This window comes from Ursus americanus, chromosome 14 (genome assembly GCF_024610735.1).
Source record: "Ursus americanus isolate L20-20 chromosome 14, mUrsAme1.1.p, whole genome shotgun sequence".
NCBI classification, from domain to species: domain Eukaryota; kingdom Metazoa; phylum Chordata; class Mammalia; order Carnivora; family Ursidae; genus Ursus; species Ursus americanus.
The window spans coordinates 52394986-52418867 of record NC_142140.1 but is presented as its reverse complement, the minus strand read 5'-3'; the positions used below and the strand labels follow the sequence as shown (position 1 = coordinate 52418867).

Here is a 23882-nt window from a genome sequence, read left to right as displayed (position 1 = left end):
TTTTTGGAAGCACTCGTCACTCCCTGTCATTGTTTTACCTGTTTATTTGGTTTATTGTCCATCTCCACCCAGTAGAAGGTCAGTACCTTGCTTGTGGGGCCCTGCTCTTGGGTGTCCCCAGCCCTTTGTTTGGTGCTGATGCTCTAGGAACCCCTCCCCCCCATGTAAACGAACCCCGCGTCTGAGTCACTAACTGGTACTCACTCAGCAAAGGCAGCCGAGCTTGCTGTGTGCCCTGCTGCAACCTGGGCCGCCATGCCACCAGTTGCCACTTGGAGTCAGGCCGGGTGGGGGAGGCACGCACTAGTCAGCACACCACAGAGAGATGGAGGCTGTGACTAAGATCAGGGTCATGCAGAGGATGAGGCTGTAGGAGGACAGGATGAGGGCAGGCCATAGTCAGGGCCCCGGGCCCTTCTGGGAGGATTTGTGTGGGTTGGCGGTGGTTTTTATCTTTTTTTTTTTATTAAAGATTTATTTATTTATTTGAGAGAGAGAGAGCAGGGAGGGGGCAGAGGGAGGGAAGAGGGCTCCCTGCTGAGTGGGGGGCCCGACATGGGTCTGGATCTCATCACGACCCTGAGACCGTGACCTGAGCCGAAATCAGGAGTCAGCCACTCAACCGACTGAGCCACCCAGGCGCCCCCCGGCAATGGTTTTTTATCTTAAAGGTAGATGATGGACTTTCTCCCTTCTTGGTACATGGGTTGTTCTTGTGCTTTTTGTTTTGTTTTGTTTTATTTATTTATTTATTTATTTATTTATTTATTTATTTATTTATTTATTTATTTTTAAGATTTTATTTATTTATTCGACAGAGATAGAGACAGCCAGCAAGAGAGGGAACACAAGCAGGGGGAGTGGGAGAGGAAGAAGCAGGCTCATAGCAGAGGAGCCTGATGTGGGGCTCGATCCCATAACGCCGGGATCACGCCCTGAGCCGAAGGCAGACATTTAACCGCTGTGCCACCCAGGCGCCCCTTGTGCTTTTTGTTTTAAAACAGCATCTTCACTGAAATATAATTCACATACCATAAAATTCATCCTTTTAAAGTACTATGGGGGGTGCCTGGCTGGCTCAGTCCATAGAACATGCAATACTTGATCTTGGGGTTGCAAGTTCGAGCCCCACGTTGGGTGTAGAGACGACTGAAAAATAAAATCTTAAAAAAGAATTAAGTGTGCTGCGTCTTCACAGAGTTGTGCAGTGGTCACCACTGTCTGATTTCAGAGCCTTTTCATGCCCCCAAAGGAACTCTGTCCTCATCAGCAGTCACTCCCCACCCCCAGCAACTTCCAGCCACTAATCTACTTTCTGTCTATGAATTTGCCTGCTCTGGAATCCTACACAGCGTGGATTTTGTGTCTGGCTCCTCGCACTTTGTACAGCGTGTTCAAGGTTCGTCCTCGCTACTGTGCGAATCACAACTCCATTCTTTTCATGGCTGGATAATAATCCACGGTACAGATATGCCCCCTTGTGTTTATCCGCTCCTCAGTTGACCAACGTTTGGGTCATTTCTACTTTTTGGCCGTCGGGAATAGCGCTGCTGTGAACATTTGTGTACAGATTTTTGTGTGCACGTGTTTTCATTTCTTCTGAGTCTCTATGTAGGACTGGAATTGCTGAACCATGTGGTAATTCTTATGTTTAACCTTGAGAAATTCCCAGACAGTTTTCCACTGTGGCTGCTCCATTTTATGGCGGACCAGCACTGTAGGAAGGTTCCAGTTTCGCCACATCTTTGCCAACACTTGTTATTATCTGTCTTTTTGAATTTAGCTTCCTAGTGGCTATGAAGTGGTATTTTGCTCCTTTTAAATTTTCATTTCCCTAATGACTGATGAGCTTTTCATGTGCTTAGTGACCATTTTTCTATCTTTGAAGACATGTCTATTCAAATCCTTTGTTTTTAAATTGGGGTATTTATCTATTGTTTTTGTAAAAGTTCTTTATATCTGGTATCAAGACCAATCCCTTATGAGATATATGATTTGCAGATACCATCTCCCATTATGTGAGTTGTCTTTTTACTTCCTTCCTTCCTTTTTTTTTTTTTTTAAAGATCTTATTTATTTGACTGAGAAAGATAGGGAGAGAGAGAGAGAGCACAAGCAGAGGGAGCAGCAGGGAGAGGGAGAAGCAGACTCCCTGCTGAGCAAGGAGCCTGATGCAGGACTTGATCCCAGGGCCCCAAGATCATGACACTAGACAAAGGCAGCCACTCAGCCGACCGAGCCACCCAGGTGCCCCATCTTTTTACTTTCTTGATAGTGTCCTTAGAAGAAGACAATTCTTATTTTGATGAAATTCCATTTCTGTATTTTTCTTTTGTCACTTATGGTTTTGGTGTCATATCAAAGAAACTGTTGTCTCACCCATGAAGGTCATGAAGATTTACTCCTGTATTTTTTTTTAATAAATTTTTTTCCTATGTTTTTTGCCACCTCAATCTAATACTCCTGTATTTTTTTTTAATAAATTTTTTTCCTATGTTTTTTGCCACCTCAATCTAAGACTCCCATGCTCCCTAAATTGGTCGTGGAACAGGTTAGATTGACACTAGGGCACCTACCAACCTCAAGAAAAGTTCCATGCAATAAGATATACTGTAAAAACACCACAAAATCCCAATCTAGTGGCACATCCCTCTTAGGTATTAATTTGACTCTGAGAGACCCAAGGCTTATCTGAAGAAATGGTATCTTTAAGTTTCAGATAATTGAGCACTCCACCTTTTAGTATAACCACTTATTTTATGTCTAAGAACTGTGGTCCCTGAAGCTGTAGATCTTAAAAAAAAAAAAAAAAAAAGTCAAAATCTTACTAAGACAACCTAGAATTACATTGGTCATTATGGGGAATGTTAGAGAAAGTTAGACAAAGTCATTTTAAGAAGTACGTTTGAAGGCAAGGGTTCCCAAATCAAACGAACAGAATTGGGTGCCTATTTTTTTTCACCACCTGTTCCCCCCACCCTCACCTCTGGCAGCAACTGATCTGTTCTCTGTATCTGAGTTTGGCGTTTTTTTTTTTTTTGTCTGTGTAAGATTTCACATACAAGACAGATCATATAGCAATTTTCTCTGTCGTATTTCACTTAGCATAATGCCCTCAGGATCCATCCATGTTGTCAAAAATAGCAAGATTTCATTCTTTTTTATGGCTTAATAGTATTCCAGGTGTGTGTGTGTGTGTGTGTGTGTGTGTGTGTGTGTGTGTACACCACAATTCACAATTTCTTTATCCATTCATCTATTGATGGACACATAGGTTACTTCTTTATCTTAGTTATTGTAAGTACTCTTATTATATTTTCTTTTAAATATGTTATAGTTTTAGGTCTTACATTTAGGTCTCTGATCCATTTTGAGTCAATTTTTATGCATCTTGTGAGGTAGGAGTCCGACTTAATTCTTTTGCATTTGTCTGTCCAGTTGTCCTAGTACTATTTGTTGAAAAGAATTACTCATTTGTTTGTTTACTTTTCGAGATTTTATTTATTTATTTGAGAGAGAGAGAGAGAGAGGGAGAAGTAGGCTCCCAGGGAGCCTGACACGGGGCTCGATCCCAGGGCCCTGAGAACATGACCTGAGCCACCCAGGCACCCCTGTTGAAAAGATTTAGATCAGTTTGGGGAGTATTGCCATCTTAACAATATTAAGTTTTCCAGTCTATAAACACAAGATGTCTTTTCATTTATTTAGGTCTTTGTGGTGGTGGTGTTGTTGTTGTTGTTTTTGGTGGATTCTGTAACAGTTTCTATAGACATGATCATGTCATCTTTGAATAGTTTGCTTCTTCTTTTGGATGCATTTATTTCTTTTTCTTGCCTTATTGCCTTGGCTAGAACCTCCAGACAAGAGAGAGAATGGGGGGAGAGGCAGAGGGAGAGAGAGAATCTCAAGCAGACTCCCCACGGAGGGAACCCAGTGTGGGACTCCATGTCACAACCCATGAGATCATGACCTGAGCCTAAACCAAGAGTCGGACATCCAATGATTGAGCTACCCAGGTGTTCCCCTCTCCTTTTTTTTTTTTTTAAACATAGGTGCCTAAGGATGCCTATAGGTGCTCTTGGGTCCCAGGGTCTTGGGATTGAGTCCCCCATTGGCTCCTTGCTCAGCGGGGAGCCTGCTTCTCCCTCTGCCTACTCTGCCTGCTGCTCCCTCTGCTTGTGCTCGCTCTCTTTCTTTGTCTGACAAATAAATAAATAAGATCTTTTGAAAAATATATAGGTGCCTGGATCTATAAATTTGCCTCTGCATACTGCTTTTACTGAAGCCTGTAAGTTTTGGCCTATGTGTTGTGCTTTCATTTTCATTCATCTCAGAGTATTTTCTAATTTCCCTTACGTTTCCTTCTTTGACTCACTGGTTATTTAGGACTGTGTTGTTATTAATTTCCATGTACTTGTAAGTTTCCCCAAATTCCCTTTTGTTACTGATTTCTCACTCCATTCCATTGTGGCCAGAGAACATACTTTTTTTTTTTTTTTTTTTAAGATTTTATTTATTTATTTGAAAGAGATAGAGACAGCCAGCGAGAGAGGGAACACAAGCAGGGGGAGTGGGAGAGGAAGAAGCAGGCTCACAGCAGAGGAGCCTGACGTGGGGCTCGATCCCATAACGCCGGGATCACGCCCTGAGCCGAAGGCAGACGCTCAACCGCTGTGCCACCCAGGCGCCCCCAGAGAACATACTTTGTGTGGTTTCAGTCCTTTGACATTTATGAGTCTTGTTTTATGGCCTGACCTTAATACAGCTTAACCTGGAGAATGTTCCGTGTGCCCTGGATAAGAGTGTGTATTCTGCTGTTGTTGGGTGGAGTATTCTGTGCAGGTTTGATAGATCTCATTGGTTTGTGGTGGTGGTCATGTGTTCTGTTTCTTGTTGATCATTTGTCTGGTGTTCTGTCCATTATTGAGGATGGGGTATTGACGTCTCCCCACGACTGCTGTTGACTTGCCTCTGTTCCCTTGTCTTGTGCTCTCTGTACGATTGCTTGCTAGTCCTCAGTCCAGCCCAGCCCAACTAAGTCCGCTCTCTCCTGCATGAGCTTTCCATTTCCCCCTCCAGACAGGGCCTTGGGGTAAGGCGACAGGCCTGAGCATCTGCTGTGCCCAGGGCTGATCCCTAGGCGGGGATTGCTGTTTGGAGTGGAGCAGATTTAGAAACATCTTGCCAGGTCTGCCAGGAGAGACTGTGCCAGGGTCCTTCTTGAGGTGCCAAGGAAGGTCTCCCTTCCTGCCATCACCCTATCAACCCATCTTGTGGGATAGGGCCCTCTGTGTGCCGGGCACTGGGCTTCCTCTGTCTTGTCCTTCTAAGCCTGCTGATAGCCTGACGGGGTGAGCACGGTTACTATCCCCATCTTATAGATGGAGAAACTGAGATCCGGGCAAGTGAGGGCCCTTGTTCAGGTCTCACAGCGAGGCTGTGGCTGAGCTGTCCAGCTACAGCCTCTGTGCTCTCCACTGTCATGATCTGCCGGTCAATTTATCCCTACAGGGAGCTGTGTCTGGCCGTCCTGTCGTCAGAGCTCGTCTTTGTTTCCGGTGTGGTGACCAGGATGGTGCCGGCAGATGGGGACAGGAATGAGGCCAGTTGGGTTGGTGCCTCACTGGTTGTTGGTGGTGGGGAGGGGTTGCTGTTAGCCTAGGTGGCTTTGGTCTAGGTGACCAAACTTCTCTAGTTTCAGTTTCCCCATCTGAGAAGTGGGGTTGGTGAGAGGCCCTTGAAGGCAGAACGAAGACTCGTATGCAGGGAGCTCAGCTCAGTGCCGCATTGTGCGGACCCTGGAGATGCCGGCCCCTCCTGCAGTACACTCCTCAGCACCTGTCGTGTGCCAGGCTCGGTACACGGTGCTGGGAATGGGGCAGCAGGCCATGAACAAAGCAGACAGTTCAATATGGGGACCAGTATGCAGGAAGGAAGCATGGAGAGGGGACAGAACCCGGCCTGGGGAAGCACTCAGGGGACCTCTCCCAGCAGGTGCCGTCCAGCCAGTGTCCAAAGGAAGAGTGGAGGGCTCTGTGGGGACATCTGGAGGCAAAGGAGCCCAGAAGAACGCTGATGTCAGATGTCAGCGGGGCCCGGAGGCGGGAGCCGGGGCAGCCAGCGGAGAATGGCAGGGAGGTGATGGGGCACTGGCGCTGGGCCTTGTGGGCTGCGGCGAGGACACTGGTTTTGTCCCAAGTTTTCTGGAAGCCACAGGTGGGTTTTATGTGGGCAGCATGATCTGACTTGTGGTTTACAAAGCTCTCCCTGGCTGCCAGGCTGGGAACACATGGGGCAGGGCAAGAGTGGGGCATGGAGGGTTGGGGAGGATGGCTGTGACCCAGGGGACTCCAGCCTAAGCGGCGTGGGACCAAGCAGAGGGCCGGGGGATGTGTTCGGCTATGTTGAAGGCAGGATTTGCTGAGAGATCGGCTGTCGGGGGTGTGGAAGGCATGGCTCGAGAAAGGTCAGTAAGGCCATCCTGTCTTGTGTGACACTGTCTGGACATTTCCTCACCCCGTCATCTGGGAGGGGCTCTGGGAAGGGGACTGGGGAGGACACACACCCATTCTCCTACTTGAAGAAGGAGCCTGCAAGGAGGATGGTTCTGGAATGCTGGGAGTGTGGGCAGGGCAGTGCCTGGCTTTCTTTCCTGCCTATTTACCAACATCCTGCCTCTGGGCTCAGTTGGGTCCCTCGCACGGTGACATGCACAGAACTAGGGATCCCTAAGTGGCCAAGCAGGCCATAGAGATGCAGCAGGGACTCACGCCCTGGCACCCGCACTGTCTTCCCCTGTCCCCACCACACCCCATTTTATAGGTGAGGAGACTGGGCCCAGGATGTGAGTGACCTTGCTGCCAAGGTCACACAGCTGGCATGCAGCTGGGGTGGCTGTGTGACACAGGCTGTGTGCTGCAGGGTAGAGCAGTGAGGATGCTCAGGTGCCCCCCAGGAGGGCAGACTCAAGAGCTTGGGTCCCCGACTGCCAGCGTTTTTTCTGTCAACTATGAAAATGCTGCTTGGCTGACTGGTTGCTTTGGTGCTTCTCAGTACAACTGAAAAGTTAAAAATTACTGTATATATATATTTTTTTAAAGATTTTATTTATTTATTAGAGAGAGAGAGAGAGCACAAGCAGGGGGGAGCAGCAGAGGGAGAAGGAGAAGCAGGCTCCCCGCCGAGCAGGGAGCCTGACGCAGCGCTCAATCCCAGGACCCTGGGACCACGACCTGAGCCAAAGGCAGACGCTTAACCGACTGAGCCACCCAGGTGCCCCCCAAATTAATATTTACCTGTTATAAAAGTTATAAAAAAGTGGGGCGCCTGGGTGGCGCAGTCGTTAAGCATCTGCCTTTGGCTCAGGGTGTGATCCCGGCATTATGGGATCGAGTCCCACATCAGGCTCCTCCGCTGGGAGCCTGCTTCTTCCTCTCCCACTCCCCTGCTGTGTTCCCTCTCTCGCTGGCCGTCTCTCTGTCACATAAATAAATAAAATTTAAAAAAAAAATAATAAAAGTTATAAAAAAGTTACAGAAGACCAAAATTCAAGTCGTGTTGGAAACTGAGAACAGAAAGTTTTTCCATTTGCCTTCTTTTTTTTTTTTTTTAAGATTTTATTTTATTTATTCAACAGAGATAGAGACAGCCAGTGAGAGGGAACACAGCAGGGGAGTGGGAGAGGAAGAAGCAGGCCCATAGCGGATGAGCCTGATGTGGGGCTCAATCCCATAACGCCGGGATCACGCCCTGAGCCGAAGGCAGACGCTTAACCGCTGTGCCACCCAGGCGCCCCTCCATTTGCCTTCTATACATGACTTCCGTCAAGGGCTCAGCTGTCCCCTCCAGGTTTGTTGTCCCCACACAGGCAGGAAATGTGCACAGGCATTAAAAACATTTTTTTTTGGAGGACGCAGTCTGTTCTATGAATCACACTTTGCTTTCAGCACTGTGGCCTGGATTGCCTCCTGGGCCAGTTCCAAGATTGATTTAGCCAGTTTCATGCTGATGGACATCTAGGTGGTTAAAGATTGCATTCTGGAAAGCACTGCTGCAGGGAGAGGCCATCCTTGCAGACCCACTGAGGAGAGTGAAAACAGGGTGACGTGGGGTGGGGTTGTCAATAGGGGACAGTTAAGCCTCTCAAAAGAGTTGACATCTGAATTGAGTCCTGAGTGACCAGAGGAAGCCAGGATTGTGGAAAGGCTCAGAGGTCCGGGCAGACGATCAGCAGGTGCAAAGGCCCTGCAGCAGAAGTAGGTTTGGCCTGTTTGCTGTACCTTGACCAGCCGTGTGGGTGAGGGAGTGAGTGAGGGTGGGGACGAGGGTAGGGAGGTGGCAGGGCAATTGGAGGCCATTGGGAGCCCTTTGGAGCAGAGGAGAGTCATGGTCTGATTCATATCGTGTCCAGTTTTCCCTTGATTGTATAGGGCAAATAGTCTCTTTTGGGCACCGTAGTAAGAACTTTGCAAATCCTTCCAACTACCAACTGAGGCAGGTGACATTATCCCCACTTTACAAATGAGGAAACCGAGGCCACCAGAAAGGTACCAGACCTGCACAGATAGTCCAGAAAAGAATTGGCAGTGCCTGGATTCCAGCTGGGGTCTGAGAGGCCCAAGAGCCATGGCTGCTTGACTCCACGGGCCACTTCCTGCTTCTGCTCCTGGCCTGGCCTCCATATGAGACCTTGGAGCAGGTGACCCTGTGGCGGAAAGCCAAGGGTGGGGCCAGTTCTGGACGCTGCAGGACTGCTGAGCAGGGAGGAGCCTACTGGAGACTGTGAAGGGTGGCACCTGGAGCGGGTTGTGAAAGTCAACAAGACCGCCCACGCCCATCTGAGCCCCAGTCTCATTGGACGGTGGCAGGTTTGGTCCTTCATCCCACAAACATTGGTCACCTGCCTCATACCTGGTTCGCTGTTGAGAGCTGAGGAGAGACCAGAGAACATGCCAGCGAGGGGACCCTGCTCCCATGAGGCTGCCACTGTAATGGGTGGGTGGGAGAGAAGGGACAGACCATAGCCATATGAACAAAGCAGTAAATTGGAAGATGCCAGTTATGAGAAGAATTGAGAATCAGGCCAGATGGCATATAACAGAGTGGGACCTGCTTTATATTTGGGAGGTGCTGAGCAGCGGTACAGAAGAGGTAGTTTGGCTGGGAGTTGCTAGTTGGCCCTGTGGATGTTGCAGGGAGAGAGTTTTAGGCTGACAGAGTAGCCAGTGCAAAGGCCCTGAGGCAGGACCATTCTTGTTCTGGGGGAACATGGCAGAGAACAGTATAGCAGGAGCTAAGCCAGTGAGGGGGAGGGCCAGGAGGTGACTGGGCAGGTTGTGCAGGGCCTTGAGAGGACTTGGGGTTTTACCCCAAGGGAGGTGGGAGCCTTGGGAAGCCTCTGAACAGAGGGGGGACATGCTTTGACGTGGCATCCACAAGTGCCCTGCGGTCACTCTGGGGGTGAGGGTGGGTAGCCTGAGAGGCAGCAGCTGCACTGGTCCAGGCAAGCACGGATGGCCTGCGTGATGGCTTTGGATGTGCAGAGAAGTAGGCCAATTCATTCTCCATCTGGAGGTGGAGTCAGCAGGGCTTGCTGCAGGGTGGGGTGGGCAGTGAAGGGTGGGAGGAGCCCTGGGTCTGCAGTCTGAGTCAGCCTGCCTGGCCCTCGGGTTGACTACAAGGACACAGTGGCACCTGCCTGGGGCCACTGAATGTGGGCTGGGTTCTGGGTGACCAGTGGTTACTGTTGGATGGCATCCAGATGGTGGTAATGAGGCAGGGATTGGGTGGGGACCAGTGGGGCATGTGGACTGGGTGGTAAGGCTCCGGAGGCCCAGCGATGAACTCTGCCTCTGCCCTAGCAAGATCACAAAGGAGGCACTGGGAGGTGCGGGGATGATTGGGCGGGGGGGTCTGCCTCATTGACATCTCACGTGTGTTCCCATCACAGCTCTGCTCCTTTCTTGCTGAGTTGCCTGGGCACGCCCTGAAACTCTGAGCCTTAGTTTGCTTATCTGGAAAATGGGAGTATTGTCCCTGGTGTCATTCTTTTGGTGTTGCTAGAGGGTTTGCTGAGATGTTGCCAAAGATGGGGTTAGAGAAGAGCTAGGGGGCAGCCAGTGCTTCCTATCTGGGCTCTTATCAGCCTGAAAGAGTGAGGGTTCCTGGAGCGTGGGCCTCCTGCTGAGGGCTCTTCCCGTGGCTGGTGTTGTGCTGAGGTCTCCTGGTCACTCTGAAGCTTTGAGTGACCCCAGTGAGGATATGGTGATGAGGAAGGGATCCCAGCCTAGGGCACTTGCTGGGCCTCCTGCTATCATGCTGCCCAAGTGAGGGGTCACCTGGGCGCTTACCAGCTCTGACTCATCCTCTGCTGGCTTATCTGTTTGTTTTCCCTCCCCTGGGAAGGCCTCCACCTGCTCACTTGTCAGCCTGGGTTTTGAGGCTCCATCGTTCCCTCAGGCAGGCATCCCCACCCATGCGGGGGGCTGGAAGCCAAAGGGTCCTGGTGGGATCTTATGCTGTGTTCAAAGAACAGTAAATAAACAGCTGGGGCTTCTGATCTGCCCCTGGTGCCACCTCCTGTTGTGCCTTTCCCTCCCTGCTCCCTACCACCTGTGCCCTGGGAGCCCTCATTACTTTCTAGGGAGAGGTGGTTCATTTTAGGGCTTGGAAAGTGAGGCTCCAAGAGGGTGAAGTGACTTGTGCAGGTCAGGCGGCCAGCGAGATCTTTCCTGAAGGATGAGTGGCATCCTTTCATCCCACAGATGGCTGTGCCAGTGCCCAGAGAAGGTGGAGAGCTGCCTAGGACCACACAGCTCAGGGGGTCAGGGCTGGGCTTTGAACCCAGGCTCTCTGGCTCCAGAGTCTGTATTCTGCCTGGCCACTCACCAAACATTTAATGAGCACCTGCTGTATGCCAAGCACTGTTCTAGGTGCTGGAGCTTCAATAGTGACCAGGCCAGGTGAAGTCGTATGCTGTCACAGGACCGGATTTCTGTTGAAGGCCATGTTGTGGGAGTAAGAAGGGTTATGCGTTTGGGAGGGAGGGGTGCAGGCCACTACATCTGCCCACGGGTGGGTGGGCGGTGCCTATGCGGAGGAGCTTTCTGGCAGACAGAACAGTCCCTGCAAAGGCTGGAAGCCAGAAGTACAGAAATCCCAGAGGTGGAGGATGCAGGGGTGATATGGGGGTGGTGGGATGGGCAGGTAGAAGACCCTGTCAAATGTGGGATGGATCATGTGACTTTTCAGGAGGGAGGCTTGGATCCCTGGTTTTTGCTTTAGAGAGATAACCGTAGGTAACCCGGGAGGAGGATCCTGGGACCAGATCCGGGCCTGGTGCAGAAATGATCATGGTTAACACTTACTGAACCCCGACTCTGTGCCAGGGAACGGAATAGACCCGAGATCCTGTCCTGGGGAGCTGCGTGGCGGAGAGGGGTGGGTTAGCAGATGAGTGGCTTGGAGTGTTAGTGATGAGGGAAAAGATGAAGGTGGAAAGGACATGGGGTGGGGGTTGGAGCTGTGAGCGAGGGTGGGAAGTCTCCCTAGGGAGGTGGCATTGGAGCCAGAGCTGTTGGGGGGGGGTGAGTCATGGGGTGCCTGTTTAGGACCCAGGTGACCTTGGGTGGGCAGAATTACTCCATCTTACTGACCAGGAAACCAAGACGAGAGAGACAGGGAAGCTGGCCCGAGTCACACTGTGTGCAGGGCAGGCTGGGTATACAGGGGCCCTTGTAGCAGGTGTGGTGGGGTGGGTGAGGGCAGAGGAAGCAGATAACTGAGGCTTGAGAGTTGATTCCAGATAAGGGGACAGTGTCCTGGGCAGAGCTACTTGGGGAGGTGGTTTCCTTCCCAGGGGAAGGAAGGCCCCACCCGAGAGGTGCTCCCGCTGCTTAGGAAGGCCCAAGAGTGCTCCTGCTGCCTTGTGTCAGAAAACCCTGGGGGACCTGGGGGCGCAGCTGGGCAGGCCCTTCCTCACCGAACCTCCTGGGGATTTCTGGGGAGTTGCTTTTGGGGGGCGCTGTCCAGGCTGCGGGTGGGTATTGCTGCTCTTTCCACTGAGAACTTCTGGAAGCACAATTGAAGGAATCCCAGGGCTCCTGGTGCGTGAGGCCGTGTGCGCCTGCCCAGCCTCGTCCTTCAGCCTTCTCCCACTCTGGCCGTGCCTCCTTTGCCCAGGCCGCACCTTCCAGTCATCCTTCCCACCTCCCACCAAGTCCTGGCCCCAGAAAGCCGTCTTCCCTGCATGTGCCCAGAGCTCTTGGGGTTCTCTTGGACAGCGTGCTGGTCCTTCTCGTGTTCTGCTGAGGCTCTCATTGTCTGTTGTCTGTGGTGTTACCATTGTGCTCCTGGTGCCTGGCCCCCCAGCCATGCCCTGAACAGTCACAGGACAGCATCTGCCAATACCAGTGGCCGAAGGCTTGGCCCTGGCTGGGGAGATGCCAGCAGCCTTTGAGTCAGATGTGCGGGCCCAGAGGCTGGGTAACCTGGGGTCAGAGGCCAGACCCCATGAATTTCAGTCCACATTCCCACCACTCCCTGACGCCTAGTGACCTTGGGTTTTTTTTTGTTTTTTGTTTTTTTAAATAAATGCATACACTCAGGAAACCACCAGACAGATCAAGATAGAGGATGTTGTCATCCCAGAAAGTTCCTCGTGCCCCTTCTAATCAGTTCTCCAAAGGGAACCAACTGCTCTGATTTCTATCTCCAGAGACTAGTTTTGCCTGTTCAGGTCTACCCTCTGACTCAGCAGGAGAAGCAGGGGCGTGTGTCTACAAGATGCATGTGTGCAAATGTTCATAGCAGCTGTATTTGCTAATGACCCCGAACTGGAAAGACCCCAAATGTCCCATCAACGAGAGAACAGATGAGCAAACTGTGGCCCGTCCATGCCACCAAACGGGTCAGCGGTGAAAAGGAACCTGTGTCAGTCTCACACGCAGCATAGCAGGGGGCACATAGACGGTGTGAGGGATGCATTCCCATGCTTCTGTATTGTTCCGTCACGGACCCATTCCGTTGCGTTTAAGAGGTGGAGTGGGAAATTCTGGCGAAAGACACACACACTGTCACTGCTGCTGTCATTGATTCTGTGTTGGAGGGCTGGCGCTGATGGTTTCCAGGGTGCCATGTCTCTGATGTGCGAGGGTCCTTCTGTCCCTGCCTCTCAGGTCTTTGTCTCTGAGCTAGGGGGCCTGGGGCTCTGGGAGGGCCAGGGCCAAGGCCATATGTGGTGCTTGAGAGGTTAACAGCTATCAGCAGGCCTGCCCTGTCCCTGGGAGAGCCTGGCATCTGGCTTGAAGTGGTTTTGCTCTCCTGGAGACACTGGGATGCCCCCTCTGGTGAGGGCCATGGTGAGAACTGACTTTAGAGCCTGGGGAGCTGGGGGCCTCCTCGCTGTTTCCCCGCCCTGCCCGCCCTGCATGTAGCTCACTTCTTGTTTCCCCTTCTCAAGAGGGGCCTTCTCTGACCATCCCAGCTGGGATGCCCCGTACCACTTGTCCTGTGTCCTGCACAAATTGCAGGTGATCTAAACATTTATCTAGGTGCAAACCTTGTTTGAAATTCTCTGAACCTAGAACCTTTCTCCATTTTATATGAGACAACACAAGAATCCTTTGCACGGCTTTGATGATCTCTGAAAATGCCCCTTCTACTTCAGTGCCCACCTGGACCCCTGCTCTTTGGCTTTCCTTTCCCGCTGGTCCAGAGTGCCTTCTGGTGGTCCCACTCTGCATGGATCCACAGGTGTTAGTGTAAGCCGGTCGGGTGGTGCCTGAGTATTTCCGTAGTGAAAGACACAGGCTATATTTTTTATTTAACAGCTTTATCAAGGGATTGTTTATGTATTAGGAAATTTACCCATTTCAAATGCAGTAATATTTTTAGTAAATTTACAGTAAATATTAAGTAAGCACCATCACCGTCAAGTTTTAGAATGTGTCCAGCACTCCAGAAATCTCCCTCCTTGTTTCCCACCCCTGAGCGAGCACTGATCCACTTCCTACCTGTATAGCTTTGTCCTTTTGGGGCATGAAACACATCATATTTTGTCATCAACTACTTTATAATTTCATCTTTATATCATACATATGGCATTATATTAATTTGTAACATGTAGGTAGGACACATACTGATCTCTTTGAGGTGTGGGGGAGATTGTTCAAATATCTGTCCATGAAAGGGCTCTTTGGGCAGGCTGGGGCTGGAGCACAGCCAGCCAGAGGGAAACGGTACCGTTCATCGGCAACCTTCATTCCAGTCCCTCCTCTGCCCCTTGTGGCCTCAGGACCCTCCAAGGTCAGAGCATTCCCCAGTGCCTGGCTGGGACTGGTGTCTCTGCTGACATTGCCCCATTTGCAAGACGGGATTGCTCCACATGTGTGGTCACACTTCCTGCCCTGCAAGCCAGCCGCGTGAGTAACTTCTGTCCTTTTCCCCTCCCACAGGGACTTCCTTCCCCGAGGTTCAGGAATCGTCACCCGGCGGCCTCTCATTCTGCAGCTCATCTTCTCAAAAACAGGTACAGTGGGACAGCTCGCTGCTGCAGCAGGAAATGAGCATGGACGCAGCGCCCAGCAGGAGTGAGGGGGCCGATGGCGGTGTCTGGGGTCTTGGGCTGCCATTTGGGCTTGAATTCATGGTCTCCACCTGTGTAGCATAGTTGAAGCTCAGTTCGGTGAACACCCACCCCTCGTGTCCTCCATTGTGACCAGGCTGCTAGGCGCCATGTTTGCTTGCTGTTACGGATAACACATTTTTGCTGAACGCTTTCAAAATCAGTAGCAGACACTGTGGCACGTCAACCCAGAATGCTTCAATGAGCCTCCCCTTGCACTAAGGACACCTTCCTACAGTCACAGAGCCACACCCAAGAAAAGTAATTGTTCCTGCATGGTATCTGATGCCCAGTTGTTCCCCCCCGGATATCTTCCCTGGCTAGTTTTCCAGCTGCTCTGATCAATCCCCTCCTACGCTCGGTTGTCCTGTCTCGTATTTTTGATAGAGCAGCATCACCACCATGTCTGTTTCGATGACGACATTGGCTTTGGGAAGAGGCCCACCCATTGAATATAGAATGGCCCACGTTTAAATTTTTTTCTGTCGTACCTTCAGTGGCCTCGGTTTATTTCTGTTCCTTCTATACAAGTCTGGCATGAGGTGGGCATGTCTCCCAGCATAAAACCCACCTGGTCCTCCTTGGAAAGCATCTTGGGTCATAAGCTGGAAGAGGACAGGGGAGCTCTGGGAGCATGGCCTCTCCTCCTTCCAGAGCCTGGAGCCCCACCTCTGCCCTGGTGGGTCGGCCCTGTGCACTAAGACTGCCTGGGTTCAGATTGTGACTGTGCAGCTTACTGGCCTCTGCGTCTTCCCCACTGACCGGGAATATCAGCCTTGGTCGGTTTGTTATTCAGAGGGCGCCAGGCTCACTGCACCGCCCGGTTAGACACACCGCCCGGTTAGACACACTCGTGCTAGGTAGGCAGCTGACACACCCCCATTTTACGGGCAAATTGAAGCTTAGCCAGGCCATCTTCTTTTGTGCCGGGCACTCAGGCCATCTGCCTTTACTCTGGCTACCCGATCCGGGATGGGCACCAGGATGGTCAGACGTCAGCCCCTGCCCTATGCTGTGTCCCAGTCAAGCGCTCCGTTTTCATCTTCTGACTCCGCCCAGCCCACCTGCGAGAGGGCGTGGCTCGTGGCCCGCGCCTCCTCTTTGTGAGCTCTGCCATGTCATAGGCCACAGGCGAGCCAATGGGCTGCTTCCTGTGGATTTAGGTGTCCAATCAGCTGGGCCAAGACTGGCAGCAGCAGAGCCGCGGGTTTCATATGACAGAGCTCAGAGAGTCAAGTAAGGCTTGGCCCAGTGGATTTCCGCTTTCCACTCAGCAGGTTGGTGGAGGGTGGGGACTGAGGATCTGCATTTTTAATGAGTTCCCAGCTGATGCTGATGTGCCTGCTTCTGGCCCCTGGCCACACAGGGAAAGCCTCTGCCGTGGTGGGTGGGCCCTGCGAACTAAGACTGCCTGCGTTCAGATCGTGACTCTGCAGCTTACTGGCCTTATGGCCTCTGGGGAGGGACTGCTGCTCCCGATGTGTTTCCTGTCTGGACACTGAAGATAATAATAGCGCTGACTTTGTTAGTTGCCATGAAGACTACGTTATTCAATACGTCCAACCCGCAGCCTGGTGCCTGGCACACTCCTGGTCCTCCCTGTGTGGTGCTGACTGAAGGGCTGCAGTTTTGTGCTTTCTGCTGGCCTGTTCCGGATGGCCCGCTGGGAGAACAGGTCTGCTGGCTTTCTGCACTGGAAACTGGCAGGCTGTGTCATGGTGGGAGAGTTCCCCCATCATCTCCATGGTGACCGTCACCAGCTGTGGTCCACTGAGCACTTAGTGTATGCCACAGGCTGGTCCAGGCCCAGGGCACAGCAGTCATGGGACCGGGGTTGCTGCCACCACCCTCCACATGCCCACCTGGCATTTCCATTGGTGTCAGGGGACAGAAGCAGGAGACCGGGGCGGGGGGGGGGGAGACAGGAAGGCCTGGCCCCCAGCAGATTGGAGTGTGTGTGGAGAGGGGAGAGGGACTAACTTCATCCTAGAGAGTGGGGCATCCTAGGGCTTCTCTGAAGAAGTGATGTTTTAACCAAGGCTGACAGGTGTGTTGGGGTATCAGGGAAGGGGGAGCTCTCCTTCCGGAGAGTGGCAGATGCGAAGAGCACTGAAGGCAGAAACTCTGAGGGTGCACATCAGCCTAGTGCCTGACCTGAACCAATGCTGGGGTCTCCGTTCCCATCATCCCCGCTTTACAGAGGAGGGAACTGGGGCTTCCAGAGATGAAGCCACTTGCCCAAGAGCACACAGGAGCGTCATTGTGAGAGCCCAGCCCTAAACCTACTTGGTGGGGTGCATCCTTAGGCCCAGGTGTTACCTGACCAGGTCCTGTGGCTGCTGGTGAGAGAGACCACAGGAGCCCGCCCAGGGCAGGGGACCGGAAGAGGTGGGAGTGGTGCCTGGGGGCAGGTGGGGACAGGGTGGCAGCCATGGAGATAGAATTGTGGTGGGGGGGGGCGCCTGGGGGGCGCAGTTGTTAAGCGTCTGCCTTCGGCTCAGGGCGTGATCCCAGCATTCTGGGATCGAGCCCCACATCGGGGTCCTCCGCTGGGAGCCTGCTTCTTCCTCTCCCACTCCCCCTGCTTGTGTTCCCTCTCTCGCCGGCTGTCTCTGTTAAATAAATAAAATCTTTAAAAAAAAAAAAAAAAGAATTGCGGTCGGATCCTGTTGGGCTGGTGGTGGAGGTGGGAAGTGAGGCCCAGGTGTCCCATATGGGTGGTGGCCCTTGCCGTGTCCCAGCACATACTCCTCCTTCTCCACCTGACTGTGGCATCTCCAGTCTCTTACTGCTGCCAGCAGATGTGTGCCCATTTCCTACTGGACCTCAGCCAGCTGCCAGGGAGGCAGCGTGGGGGCGGCAGACGGGGGATGCCGTGGTCAGGCTGAGAGGGGGAAGGACTGGGGGTGTGGGCGAGTATACTGGCCGTTGGATTTACTTTGGGCCAGGGGCCCAGGGAGAACATTCTGGGGCAGGGACAACAGCATGTGTGGAGCTATGAAGTGGGGCTGGGGGTGGGGGGTGGTCAGGAGGCAGGTGACTTGGCCTGACAGTCTGGTGAGGGATTAGGCAGTGAGAGCCCAAAGAGCATATGGGTGGGGGGAGACCTGCTCAGTCCACTGGCTGCCTTGTGGAAGAAAGATAGGCAGGGAGGCCAGGGAGAGGTTAGCCTCGAACCAGGCAAGAGGTGATGAGGCCTGGCCCGGGGCAGTGCTGTGGGGGAGAAGGGCAGTCTAGAGTGACCTAGAGGTGGGGGGTCCAGGGCGATGAACAGTGGAGGAGCTCGAGCTGGGTGGGAGGTGGGACATCCCATTAGTAAGAGGGAGGAGGCTAAGTGTAGTGAGGGACATGGTGATTGGTGGAGGGCCCTCTAGGGGCTGCATGGGGCTGCACTGCTTCTAGAGTGCAGTCTTCTGTCCAGCTGACTCTGAAGAACAGGACTCTGGAGCCAGACAGCTACCCCTATTGTCTGGGGCCTGGGGCAAGCAGCCTCCCTCTCTGTGTCTCAGCTTCCTCATCTGTAAAATGGGGGTGATGGTGGTACTTCCCTTGTGGCCCTGGCACCCCGTGTGGCTTTGGTGTGGCTGCCGCCTCCTGTGGGGTCTGGAGTCCCACGATGTCGCTCTGTGGCTGGGCCTCAGTCCTCCTCTCTGACGCCTCTGACACCGAGTGATGCCTGGCTTCTGGTCCAGACTGCTCTTGGTGAGCCATTACTTTTAATCTGCTTAGTTTAAAAATTACCTAAGACCACATGGAGTGCCTGGCTGGCTTAGTCAGTAGAGCTTGCTGTTCTTGATCTTGGGGTTGTAAGTTCGAGCCCCACATTGGGTGTAGAGATTACTTAAAAATAAAATCTTAAAAAAAACAATTACCTAAAACCGCAACCACCAGGAAGTTTGATGGCTCATGGATCAGCCCTGCTCCTCCTTGGGAACCACCCCTTGGCCTCGTAAACCCTGGGTGCTGGGGACTGTTCTTGTGTGGAATGTGGCCTGAGAGCCTCCCTTCCCTTGACCTCGGGTGGTGTTCTCGGGGGCCAGAGAGGGGATGGCCGGGCTTGGCTCTCAGCTTCCTTTTCAAAGCCTTGTGACCCCAACAGGGCCTTGCTGGCCTCTGGGACCTCAACTCCTCCTGGTCCCTAGCTGCAGCCACAGTCTTCCCTCCTCGCTCATCCTCAAGGTCAGCTCGTTCATTCACGCCTCCGGGCTCTTGCCCTCACTGTGCTCCTTCCCTGGAACACCTTGCCCGCCTTCCTCGTCCTCGTCCTCGTCCTCCTCCTCTCCCGAGTGTGAGTCCCCCCCCCAATCATTGCTGCCTTGGTTCCTCCACAGCACGTATTTCGTAACCTCCTCTTGTTCTTATATTTTCTTAATGGTTTCTCTCCCCCCGGATGTCAGTGCCAGAAGGCAGGGATGTGCTTTGTCCACAGCTCTCTCTGGCGCCCAGCACAGCGCCTGGCCCCCAGTGCGTGCTCCGTCAGCATTAGCCAGGTACCTGAACGTGCTGTGTGGGCTGCTGCTGCTTCTCTTCTCTCCCGGTGGGAGGCAGCGGGATTATCAACAGCTCCTTCTGCGGCCCCTTTCCCCGTGAGCCTGGCACTGGCAGGGCCTTTTCTATAAAGGTGGTAGACTCTGCAGCACTTGGGGCATGGGCCTTGTGTCTTGATGAGGAAACAGAGCCAGGAGCTGGTGCGAGTCAGGTCGGGGGCTGTCACTTTCTCCGGTTTCGTGGGTTTTTTTTCCCACACTACCAAGCAGTTCTCCAATTCTTAGTGGACGTTGACTGGGTGGCCTACAGTCACCTCCATTCCGACACTGCCTGCCCGTCTGAAGATAGTGTCAGACCCCCTAGAATAAGCGCTCGGCCCCACCAGACTGTCGCCCTCCACCCCCACAGCCAGCATGAGTCTAGGATGTCCCCTGTGCTCCTTGCCCCCGGCTATAGATCTGAGGTTCCCAGGCCCTCCTCAGGCTCAATGAACTTGCTGGAGGGCTCACAGAACTCAGGGAAACCGTTTACGTCCTAGATCAGTGGTTAATGTAAAAAGGATAGAACTCAGGAGCAGCCAGAGGGAAGAGAGGTGTACGCAGGGTGTGAGGAAGGGGTGCCCCTCTCTCAGCACCTCGTCCTGCTCAGCAGCCAGGAAGCTCTCTGAGCCCCGTCCTTTAGGGATTTTTATGGGGCCTCATCACATGGGCATGATTGATTAAAGCACTAGCCATTGGCGATCGAGTCAACCTCTGGCCCTCTCCGAGGTGGGGGTGGGTAGGGATGGGCTAAAAGTTCCAGCCCTCTAATCACATAAATTGGTCCCCCTGGCAAGCAGCTCCTGTCCTTAAGTGCTTTCCAGAAGTCTCCTCATTAGCATAAACTGATGTGTGGTTGGAAGGGGCTTATTAGGAATGTTAAGACACCTTTATTGCTCTTATCACTTAGGGCTTTCCAAGGATTTTAGGAACTCTGTGTCAGAAATGGAGGGAAGAAATACAAATAGGTATTTCTTACTATAAATCACAATAGCACACCTTCCCAGTGGCGGTGTGTCCTAGAATGGGAGGTCTGCATGATTTGTCTCAAATCAGAGGGAGCCTGACAAAGCAAGCTCGGGGGTGCCACGGCTTTGCCTCTTCTTGGTTGGCTAAAGCCTCTGCAAAGCCCCTCTTTTTTTTTTTTTTTTTTTTTAAGATTTTATTTATTTGACAGAGACAGCCAGCGAGAGAGGGAACACAAGCAGGGGGAGTGGGAGAGGAAGAAGCAGGCTTATAGCAGAGGAGCCTGATGTGGGGCTCGATCCCAGAACGCCGGGATCACGCCCTGAGCCGAAGGCAGACGCTTAACTGCTGTGCCACCCAGGCGCCCCTTGCAAAGCCCCTCTTGATCAGACCCATTTGATCATGTACTCAGGGTCTCCTGGGTGTATTTGAACCCCCAAGTCTGTTCTCCCGTCCCAGGCCAGCATACCTGTCATGCCAGGTTTAGGGAAGGTAGACCCCATCTTCCGCTGCCAGGAGTCAGGCTGGTTTCCACTCCTTGCTGGGTTGAGAATGGGGAAAGGATGGGAAATGTCCATGAAGACCAGGGCAGGGCTCCTCCATGCGAAGCCCTGAGACTCCAGAGCACCTGGGTGGCTTAGTTGGTGAAGTGTTCGACTCTTGATTTAGGCTCAAGTTGTGATCTCGGGGTCATGGGATCAAGCCCCGAGTCAGGCTCCGCACTGAGCATGGAGTCTGCTTGGGGTTCTCTCTCTCCCTCGCCCTCTGCCCTTACCCCCACCCTGCTCACTCGTGCATGCACGTGCTCGCTCGCTCGCTCTCTCTCAAAAAACCCGCAGCTGTGTTCTGTGTTGTCCCATTTCCTTGTAGGGGAACTGAGGCACCGAGAGGGGTTGGAACTCTGAGCTGGGTGTGGCTAGGCATGCCCACCTCTCTCTCTTCTTCCTGTCACCTCCCCACGTGATGATGTGGCACCTGACTCACCCTTTCCAGGCCGGAGAGGCTAGGCCGGGTTGGTCACCTGCTCTGCCTGCGGGGTAGGGAGGGTGCCTTCCGGCCTGTGGGCCTCCTCCAGCTCCTTTGAAACAGGAGGAAGCCGGGTCTGAGGGAACCCGGCCACTGTCTTGGGGCTGTTTCCTTGTGCCCTGGGTGGCCCAGTACCCGGAAGGTGGTGTGGCGGCGCGCACTTGTCATCTCCCTTCTGAGGACACCTTCCCGAAGGGCCTGGGAGATGTCCAAAGTGGGGATTGGCTGCTTAGCACAGCAGGGACCCACTTGGGACTTGGCATGGTGTTGTCCTAGGCTGCAGCACCTAATGACTTTGAATAGGTCACTCAGTAATTTTTATCAAGCACCTACTAGCTACCAGGCACTGGAGAGACCAAAACTAAGTCTGCTCTCTAGCAGCTCCGCCTTAGCAGGGGGGACACCTGGGCACATGGCCTGTCAGGGTGGGTAGTGCCGTGGAGGGAGGGGCCGGGCGGCAGGGCATCTGCTGTTTAGAGCTGAGACCTGAAGATGAGGGAAGCGGGAACAAATCCTGGAAGGAGGGCAGAACGGCTTTCTAGAAAAAAACTCTGAGTGCGTTCACTGCCCCACGGTTAGGATGCGGGTGGGAAGCCCAGTGGTGGGAGAGGGTGGCTGGCGCCTCTGGGTTAGCAGCACGAGTGCTGGACAAGGGCCCAGTCTATTGCTTCATTCCTGGTGTGCTCCAGGCCCTGGGCCGGGTCCCGTGGAAACCCTGGGGCTGCCCTTCCTCCCAGGGAAGGGCCTGGCTCGGAGGGCAGTGTGGCAGTGGGGTGGGGGTGGGGCTGTCCGTGCTGCATCAGGGGTCAGGGACTGGTGAGACTGGCCTTGTTCTCTGCACACCAACAAGGGAGAGTTAGGAAACACGGCAGCTAGGCAGGGGACAGCGGTGCGGTTCTGCTGCGGGGACCTCAACTTTGGCTGCTGGGAGCGAGTTGAGAGGGAGGCATCACAGACTCTGAGCTTAGCCTTCAGGCCTCTGACTTACTTTTTGAGACAGGGGATCATTACAAAATCACCGACATTCCAGCACGTACAAGGCTGTGGAGCCCCGTGCAAAGCTCCTCCCGTCTGTTTCTCAGGATTCTGTTCTCTTCAGAGGGAGACCATAGCACAGAGGCAGACCTGACCCATAGGAGACATCCCTCCTTCCCCAGACCCCCTTGGCCCAGAGCGACCTCAGGCAATGGGGGGAAAGTCACCACCTCGGAGAGATGGTGCAGGCACGGGCTCTCTGCCCACCCCTGCTCTGGCCTGCCTCACTTGTCCTGGGGTGGGCTGGGGCTGAACTCGGGCAGGTTAGGCCCTCCAGGAGGTCCCTGTCCCCTGGCTTCTGCTGTGTTGGGTCTCTTTGGTGTGTCTGTGGCACCTGCTGTGACAGTGTCCACTTGGACAGTGTCCATCTTCCCACCAGACCAGGAGCCCAGCTCAGGCCTTTGTTGTCAAGATCTTGGGAAGGAAGGGGGGGGGGAGAGAGAGAGAGAGAGGAAAAAACAGCAGGTGGCCTTGCCAGACTCCGTCCTGTCCAGTCTCCCATATATTCAGCTTGGTGGCCTTGGAGTTGGGCGTCCTTACAGAAGCTGAAGCAGGGACCATATTATCTTTCTGATAGTCATTCAGTCACACAGACGATTATTGAGCCGGTCAGTAGGTATACCCAGAGGGAGCCCCAGGGACAGAGTGACAGTGCAGCTTCCAATACCTGCCCTATAGGGTGAACCCGGAAAATAACACAGGGTGAGAAGGTCAGCATTGTTAGAAGGCGGCCAGTGCTTGGAGGGTCATAAGGCAGGGAAGGAAGAAAAACTCAAGAGGTTCATCATCTTGGATGGGGGCCAGAGTAGGCCTCGTGGAGAAGGTGACGAACAAACCTGAAGGAGGTTAGGGAGAGAGCCTGTAGACAGAGAGAAGAACCAGTGCAAAGGCCCTGAGGCAGAAGACCTGAATGGCTGGAGGAGAGTGAGTTGAAGTCAGAAGCTGGGGAGAAGGAGATTTTGTAGGGCTCTGGGGAGGGTGGTGAGTTGGGAGCCGTGGACGGTTCTGAGGAAAGGAGGGCCAAGGTCTGGCTTTAAGAGGGTCGGTGCTGTGGGGGGAAAGCAGGCTTGGTCAGGAAGCTTTTGAATGTTAGAATCAACCCTGGAATCCGGCACATGGTTCCAAAGTGACAAGGAGCCCAGTAAGTGGGCAGCGAGGGATGGGCCTGGCAGGCTTCTGAACCTTCCTCTTGGGCACAGAGGGTGTGGTTTCTGCTGCCCACCGCTCCCGGGGGAAGAAGCTGTGGCTTTCCGGCACCATCTGCACAGCCTGCAGATGAAGGAGTTGGCAGAAGGGGACTGCCAGTGCACACTGGACTCTAGGGGTCACAGCCAGCAGGTCCTGGTCCCATTAACACCATCCCAGGGTGACCTGGCTCTGATGGGGGAGGAGGCCCAAGATGCAGGATGAGGTGTCAGGTGGCATGGAGTTTAGGAAGGCTCCCTGGGAGAGGCAACAGGCAAGCAGGCCCTGGAGGAGGAGCGGGGGGGTGGGCCTTCCAGGTACCAGACCTGGCAGGGCCCGGTCTACAAGGGAGAGGGCTTGTGTCCTGTGGCTGTGCTCCTGGAAGGGGGATGGTGTCTTGTGGGTGCTGAGCCCAGGGCCTTGAGCCGGATGAGAACTGAGGTATGCTGTGGGGGGTTGGGGAACTGTTCCATTTTTGGAGGCTGCTGCCGGAAGAGCAGCCAAGCGTTTCCTCTTGTCCC

At 53.3% G+C, this 23882-nt stretch overlaps 1 protein-coding gene across 12 annotated transcripts in view; it reads left to right on the top strand.

The window, feature by feature from the left end:
- Positions 1–23882, top strand: part of DNM2 (dynamin 2) — an 82704-nt gene that overhangs the window by 14488 nt on the left and 44334 nt on the right. For all 12 annotated transcript variants that reach the window (XM_045774632.2, XM_045774638.2, XM_045774634.2 and 9 more), the window contains exon 2: positions 14454–14527. In XM_045774632.2, the coding sequence (XP_045630588.1) occupies positions 14454–14527 (74 nt within the window). The remainder of the gene's footprint in view (positions 1–14453; positions 14528–23882) is intronic.